General features: G+C 44.0%; 1 protein-coding gene across 1 annotated transcript; it reads right to left on the bottom strand.

Annotated features, from left to right (window-relative positions):
- Positions 1 to 450: 450 nt before the first annotated feature.
- Positions 451 to 3769, bottom strand: LOC119334690. The gene is made up of 7 exons (XM_037607230.1): positions 3656 to 3769; positions 3348 to 3534; positions 1715 to 1861; positions 1430 to 1532; positions 1089 to 1321; positions 916 to 972; positions 451 to 783 (listed from the first exon to the last, which is right to left on the bottom strand). Exons 3-7 carry the CDS (start codon positions 1817 to 1819, stop codon positions 637 to 639), a joined length of 645 nt encoding a protein of 214 aa, XP_037463127.1. The 5' UTR covers positions 1820 to 1861; positions 3348 to 3534; positions 3656 to 3769; the 3' UTR covers positions 451 to 636.
- Positions 3770 to 7739: the final 3970 nt, after the last annotated feature.

Below are 7739 nucleotides of genomic sequence, written 5' to 3'. Positions count from 1 at the left end.
TATTAGTGCCGGCTCAAATTCAAACCAGCACTAATGTGCTTCACATTTGCCCCTTTTTCTACTAGTGAATCATGCATGAAAAAAAAACATAACATTCAATCATGCAAGGGCAAATGTTTCGCATTCGATTATTTTGTTTATATTCAATAAATATTTTACAAATATACATAATAAAATATAATAAGTCATATGTATGTCTAATTTTGGATATTATCAACCCAAATTTTCATCAACTAATACCAGCAGCAGCAATCATGCTATTCTCTAGTTTATTTTGTTTCTCAACCCATAATTCCTATAAAATTTCTTAAGGATTCCCGCCGCAACACGCGAGGTGTCTTCTAGTTTTCTTAGTAAGAATGCATTAACAAGTTGATCGTGTAACGTTTACATCAAGGAGAAGGAAAACTAAGAAGAAGCAAGAAGCTTGGAATCTGCTAGAGCACCGACCACACATTTTTTTTACAATACATAATTTCTACCTACGGTATATATGCAAGGACAAAGGCAGGGCCAGTTGCACATGATTCTCTGCCTTTTCTTACATAATATATGCATATGCTTCCCAATTTCAAAAGAATTAACACATTTAGAGGTTGCTAGGTTAACCTATGTAAACTTATAAAGCCTCGACCATCATTTCGTTATCATTTCCAGACGGATTGTTCCTTTCCCATGGCATTTCTTCATTTTGGATGCGAAGGCTGAATCAATAGCTAACCCTTGGATCTGTTCGATCAAGTTTGTATCTAGGGGCAGGAACATAGTCTTTTGTGCCTTTTCCTGCATCAAATTCAATGCATGTTTTTTTTTTGTGAAGACAAAATCAATACATGTATGATAAATTGATAATGCAATATACTTGGAATTTGTCATGGAGCAACTACGTAGAGAATACAACATAATTAATATGACCTTCCTTTTGGAGGCGCACATGACCCCACAAGCTCTCAAAAGGTTCCTCCATTTGTCCTAAAACATGAAACACCATGTTATATGAATCAATATATTTTTAGTCAACTTTGGCATTCTCCGCCAACAACCTAACAAAAACAATTTGAATGTGTGCCCATAACGTCTACACATACCTTGAGATGTGTTGGGTCTCGAACTGACGATGAGAAGTAGTGACTCTTCACCATGGTCCATTTCCCAGCACCATATGTCTTGACACCCTTAACCAGCTTCTTCACTTCTTCATGTGTCCAATGTTCGTTGTTTTTCCGACGGTGAAAATTCATTCCTCCGCTTCCTGAAGGAAATACCCTCCTCCTGCGAGGACCTCGTGGGCCACGCCTCCAATTTTCCTTTACTATGAGGTCTAGACACCAAATATGTGTATATTAGCTTGATTAGCTTGCGAATATACAAACTGAATCTATTCACATGTGTAACTGGAAACAGATAGGATGGAATATTGACATGGTACCTCCCAGATATTGCTGGCGCCATTGCTCACCTTCGGGCTCTTGTGCAAATTGTTTGATCTCCATGTCATCAACGCCATACATAGAACTAAAATATTCTTCCACCTGTCATGAATAAAAACAAGTACATATACCTTGATTTCTATTTTTAGTGATGGGGATGCAGAATTGCAGATGGTTGGACGGACGATGGGTTTAGTTGGTGCAATGTTCACTACTCTTGGTGCGTCTAGCATAAACATGTGAGAAGGGAACCGGCTGATGAAGAAAGGAAATGTGGGGAGTACCTGACTTGGAAGAAGAACAGTGACAGAAGATGGAGGCCAATCAAGAGGGTCAGCCAAGATGGGCGCCCAAATCTCCACCTCTTCCGCGGGCTCCATTGCGTTCATGGCTCAGTGAGCAGCTGCCAGCCACAGGAGCCCAGGAGCAATCTGCAATAGGACATTAGATGACCACAAAATCAGGAGGTCACTGTAATTAACCCTACTCAGCAACGTACAGATGATTATTGTCACATCAATAATGATTGGGTTATTGACTATAGGTTAGTTTCCACCTGGCTTTTGTTGGAGGTTTCAGTCAAATCAGAAACACAAAGTACGCGCTTAATGGTTCAAGAACTTTTGGATCCTGCAGGCGAGACGTTCGTGGGTTTCCGAAATTAATTCGCGTTGCAAGTGGCCGTGTGTGTGTGTGTATATGCGCAGATATAAAGATGAAGTGACTAGCCACGATTTGTCTTGGAAATTGGAATGATCTCCGTACGTAGACCGGCTTTTCTTTCAATCGATTCCACGTCGCCATCACCTGTACAGATCGTGGTGTCCTTTATTCGCGTCACTGTCGCCATTTATCCGGGCCGTCCTTTTCTTTCTAGCTTAGCTAGGATGATCTGACTTCATTTTTTGAAACAGGACTTTGACCATTGTGTTAGGATTAATTATGTAATAGTACATATACTAGTAGTATTTATGTTTATGATTGATTTCGGTAGTCTGCGAAAAATCGATGGTACTTGTGTAAGACGGTCATGGCATGCACTCTAGTTGTACTGTAACACCTAAGGCTTAAATACTACTCCCTCCATTCCAAATTAGGGCCTCTTTGATTCGCAGGATTGTCAAAATGAAGGAATAGGAAAAATGCAGGAATAGGACGCCATATCTTATAGTATCTTATAGGATTTGAAAGAATGTTTGATAGCGCAGAAAAACAAAGGAATTCTACAAAGAGGTTTGAGTGGATGGAAATATTCCTCCAGAATGTAGTATAAATGGATCCTATGAGAAAATTTCTAAGGATGTCAATTCTACGAATCAAACGAGCATCACAGAAAAAATTCCTAAGGGTCCAAATCCTCCAAAAATCCTATGCAATTCCTTTGAATCAATGGAGCCCTTATAGTGCGCCCGCGCTTCCCGAGGTCGAACTTTAACCATAAATTTAACGTACGAGACCGACTGCGGCGGACGAAAAAATTACATAATTAAAAACTTCTTTCGAATACGAATTCACTGATATAATTTTTGCTCCCGCCGCAATCGGTCTTGGTAGTTAAATTTACGGTCAAAATTAAAGCACGGGGATAGAGGAAACACTACATAGTGGAATGGAGGGAGTAGTACTAAAAATCAAAAGAAGTTTGCCACAATTTATTGTTTTATAGGAGTATAACTAATACCTTCCTTTGTCCCAAAATAAGCGTCTCAACTAGTAAGAAAATTGATGCTACTTGCGTAAGACAGACGGAGGTAGTATTTTATCATTTAAATTTATGATTCAAATTTGACTCAAAATACGAAATAGCGTCACACGAGAAAGACGGGAGAGAAAGTACTTATTCCATAACATAATAAAAAAACAGATAAAAGATGGACAAATGGACAGCAAGGGAGTGAGCTGAGCTCTGCGTTTCACCTCTCCGTAGGTCGCCGAGACGGCGGCGGGACTCTGTAGCAGGTACTACTGCCAAGGAAGCGAAGTACAAGGCGGCGCCTTTGATCGAGCTTGCCGATCGATCCAGCGCCAGCCGGCCCGATCAAGCGGTTGTCCAGCTGTTCAAGCGCTGAGGCAGCAGTCTCTCCCGACGAGCTTCTCCGGCAACCTACGGAGGGGGAGGGGTGAGAAACGGGGAGCTGTCAAAGATCCATAGCCGGTGCAGCAGATATACGCAGGCAATTAGCCTTCAGAACTGATTAATTAGCATGCAATATAGATGTACGCACCGCTGCTCTTTCAGATGGTCGTTGATCGATCCAGCATTGTTGAGCCAACTCCGATCAATCGCCAACCCACGGCTCAGCTCGATCGCACAGAGAAGAAGAAGAGGGCAGGCTGCAGGGGCCGTACGAAGGAGGAGGTAGCCACACGCGGTTGGATGGAGATGAAGAGTGCGTCAGCGGGGTCCCGGGCGGGTGCGTGCCTGTGCCTCTATATGCATGGTGCGCCCAAGCAACTTCCGGAAGCATCCTCGTGTCCAAATTTGTGTACATGCACAGTGGCTAGCCAGGAGCACTATGTCCGCCCTGAATCAGTTATTACAGGACGACCTTTGTGTGCGTGTGTGTGAAGAACCTTCTCTCTCTCTCTCTCTCTCTGAATCACTTGGAAAAGTGTGTCTGTGTGTGTGAGAGAGAGACACACACACAAAATCTAATTCTACAATAATATCTCCCACAGTACTAACGAGCGAACCAACCATACGGTCCATGCAACATAGAACGGCTGAGAGCATCTACATCCGTCAAATATGAGCCCTCGTATGTCCGCGAAATCAGGCCCGTCCGATCACCCCTCATATTTCCTCCGCCGCAACCATGTATCTCAAATTAACACCCACAAATCCATACAACTCATGCAGACACAAAATAACCAACATACTACGTACATAGATATGAACTACCCTACTAGTACTATTCGTCGTTGGAGATGTAGACGACGTCCGTGCCGGTGGTGCCGAAGGACCGGCCTCCTACTTTTTGGCCGCCTTGTCCATGGCCGAAGAGTGTTCGTCGCGCCCCACGGCCGTGTGATAGAGTAAGTGGCGGTTGGCCTCCACTTCGAACTCCGACCGGATGGACTCGAGGATGGTGATGGGATTTGTTGCAAGAAGAACGAAACTTTCCTACGAGAGACAGAATAAACCCAAGAATCAATCTACTAGATGCTAGCAACGAGTGGGAAAAGATTTACATACCCTTGTAGAACACGTGCGTTTAACGATCTAAAGATCGTGGGTAATGTAGTCGTACTTTCGCCGGATCAATCCGATGTAGCACCCCACGAACGATGCCTCCGAATTGCACAACGTGCAGCTTGATGCCGTCTCATCCTTTGATCCATGAGGCGAGGCAGCAGAGGTGCATGAGATCGATCACGACTATCGCTACCGCTTAGTGATAAAGTAAAGCATTACATTGCGATTGCATTACATACAATAAAGCGACAACCATATGGCTCCTGCCAGTTGCCGATAACTCGGTTACAAAACATGATCATCTCATACAATAAAATTTAGCATCATGTCTTGATCATATCACATCACAACATGCCCTGCAAAAACAAGTTAGACGTCCTCTACTTTGTTGTTGCAAGTTTTACGTGGCTGCTACGGGCTTAAGCAAGAACCAATCTTACCTACGCATCAAAACCACAATGATAGTTTGTCAAGTTGGTGCTGTTTTAACCTTCGCAAGGACCGGGCGTAGCCACACTTGGTTCAACTAAAGTTGGAGAGACAGTCGCCCGCAAGCCACCTATGTGCAAAGCACGTCGGGAGAACCGGTCTCGCGTAAGCGTACGCGTAATGTTGGTCCGGGTCGTCTCGTCCAACAATACCGCCGAACCAAAGTATGACATGCTGGTAAGCAGTATGACTCATATCGCCCACAACTCACTTGTGTTTTACTCGTGCATATAACATCAACATATAAAACCTAGGCTCGGATGCCACTGTGGGGAACGTAGTAATTTCAAAAAAATTCCTACGCACACGCAAGATCATGGTGATGCATAGCAACGAGAGGGGAGAGTATGATCTACGTACCCTTTGTAGATCGCAACGGAAGCGTTAACACAACATAGAGGAAGTAGTCGTACGTCTTCCCGATCCGACCGATCCAAGCACCGTTACTCCGGCACCTCCGAGTTCTTAGCACACGTACAGCTCGATGACGCTCCCCGGGCTCCGATCCAGCAAAGCTTTGGGATGAGTTCCGTCAGCACAACGGCGTGGTGACGATGATGATGTTCTACCGACGCAGGGCTTCGCTTAAGCACTACAACGATAGGTGGAATATGGTGGCAGGGGGCACCGCACACGACTAAGGAACGATCACGAGGATCAACTTGTGTGTCCTAGGGTGCCCCCTGCCTCCGTATATAAACGAGCCAAGGGGGAGGGGGCGGCCGGCCAAGGCGGGCGCGCCAAGGGGAGTCCTACTCCCACCGGGAGTAGGACTCCTAGTTGGACAAGGAGAGAGGGGAAAGAGGAGGAAGAGAGGAAGGAAAGGGGGGGCGCCGCCCCCCTTCCCTTGTCCTATTCGGACTAGGAAGGGGAGGGGTGCGCGGCCACCTCCTGCCTCCTTCTCTCTTCTCCCTCAAGGCCCATGTAGGCCCAATAAACCCCCCGGGGGGGTTCCGGTAACCCTCCGGTACTCCGGTAAAATGCCGATTTCGCCCAGAACGATTCCGATGTCCAAATATAGGCTTCCAATATATCAATCTTTATGTCTCGATCATTTCGAGACTCCTCGTCATGTCCGTGATCACATCCGGGACTCCGAACTAACTTCGGTACATCAAAATGCATAAACTCATAATAATTGTCATCGTAACGTTAAGCGTGCGGACCCTACGGTTCGAGAACAATGTAGACATGACTGAGACAAATCTCCGGTCAATAACCAACAGCGGGACCTGGATGCCCATATTGGCTCCTACATATTCTACGAAGATCTTTATCGGTCAGACCTCATAACAACATACGTTGTTCCCTTTGTCATCGGTATGTTACTTGCCCGAGATTCGATCGTCGGTATCCAATACCTAGTTCAATCTCGTTACCGGCAAGTCTCTTTACTTGTTCTGTAATACATCATCTCACGACTAACTTATTAGTTGCAATGCTTGCAAGGCTTATGTGATGTGCATTACTGAGAGGGCCCAGAGATACCTCTCCGACAATCGGAGTGACAAATCCTAATCTCGAAATACGCCAACCCAACATCTACCTTTGGAGACACCTGTAGTGCTCCTTTATAATCACCCAGTTACGTTGTGACGTTTGGTAGCACCCAAAGTGTTCCTCCGGCAAACGGGAGTCGCATAATCTCATAGTCATAGGAACATGTATAAGTCATGAAGAAAGCAATAGCAACATACTAAACGATCGGGTGCTAAGCTAATGGAATGGGTCATGTCAATCAGATCATTCAACTAATGATGTGATCTCGTTAATCAAATAACAACTCTTTTGTCCATGGTTAGGAAACATAACCATCTTTGATTAACGAGCTAGTCAAGTAGAGGCATACTAGTGACACTTTGTTTGTCTATGTATTCATACATGTATTATGTTTCCGGTTAATACAATTCTAGCATGAATAATAAACATTGATCATGATATGAGGAAATAAATAATAACTTTATTATTGCCTCTAGGGCATATTTCCTTCAACCAACGCCCCCTTTAGTCCCGGTTGCTGGCACCAACCGGGACCAAAGACCTTGTGCTGCCCACGCCAAAACTTTAGTCCCACCTCGCTAGCTGAGAGAGCTCGAGAGTGGTTTAAAAGCGCTACTGCGCCTTACCTCTCGAGCTCCTCTAAAATGAAGGCTTTCGGGCCTAACCCTGCGCTGTGTGCCTGTGGGCCTACTGGGCCTCCTGCGGGCCTGAATCCTAGCCCATGGTAGGGTTTCTAGTCGTATCCAGGCCGTGGGGGCCCAATAGGTGGCACTTTTTTTTCTTTGTTGCTTTATTTATTTTATTTAGTTTCTACTTACAATAAAATACTTATTGTTGCTATTTTCTTCCAGTTTTTTTGTTTTGTTTTCTACATTATTTATTTTCTTTTGTTTTTTGCTTTATATTTTAATTCTTTTTTGCTTTTAGTTTTAGAAAAATTATGAACTTTCTGTAGTGCCATTAGTTTTCAAATTTGAAAACACTTTTTTAGTTTTTTTGTTTTCTTCGTTGCTTTATTTATTTTATTTTGTTTCTACTTACAACAAAATACTTATTGTTGCTATTTTTTCCAGTTTTCTTCTTTTGTTTTCTGCATTATTTATTTTCTTTAGTTTTTTGCTTTA

The sequence above is a fragment of the Triticum dicoccoides genome, chromosome 7A (assembly GCF_002162155.2).
Source record: "Triticum dicoccoides isolate Atlit2015 ecotype Zavitan chromosome 7A, WEW_v2.0, whole genome shotgun sequence".
Lineage (NCBI taxonomy): Eukaryota > Viridiplantae > Streptophyta > Magnoliopsida > Poales > Poaceae > Triticum > Triticum dicoccoides.
This window is presented reverse-complemented; position numbering and strand designations above follow the sequence as displayed.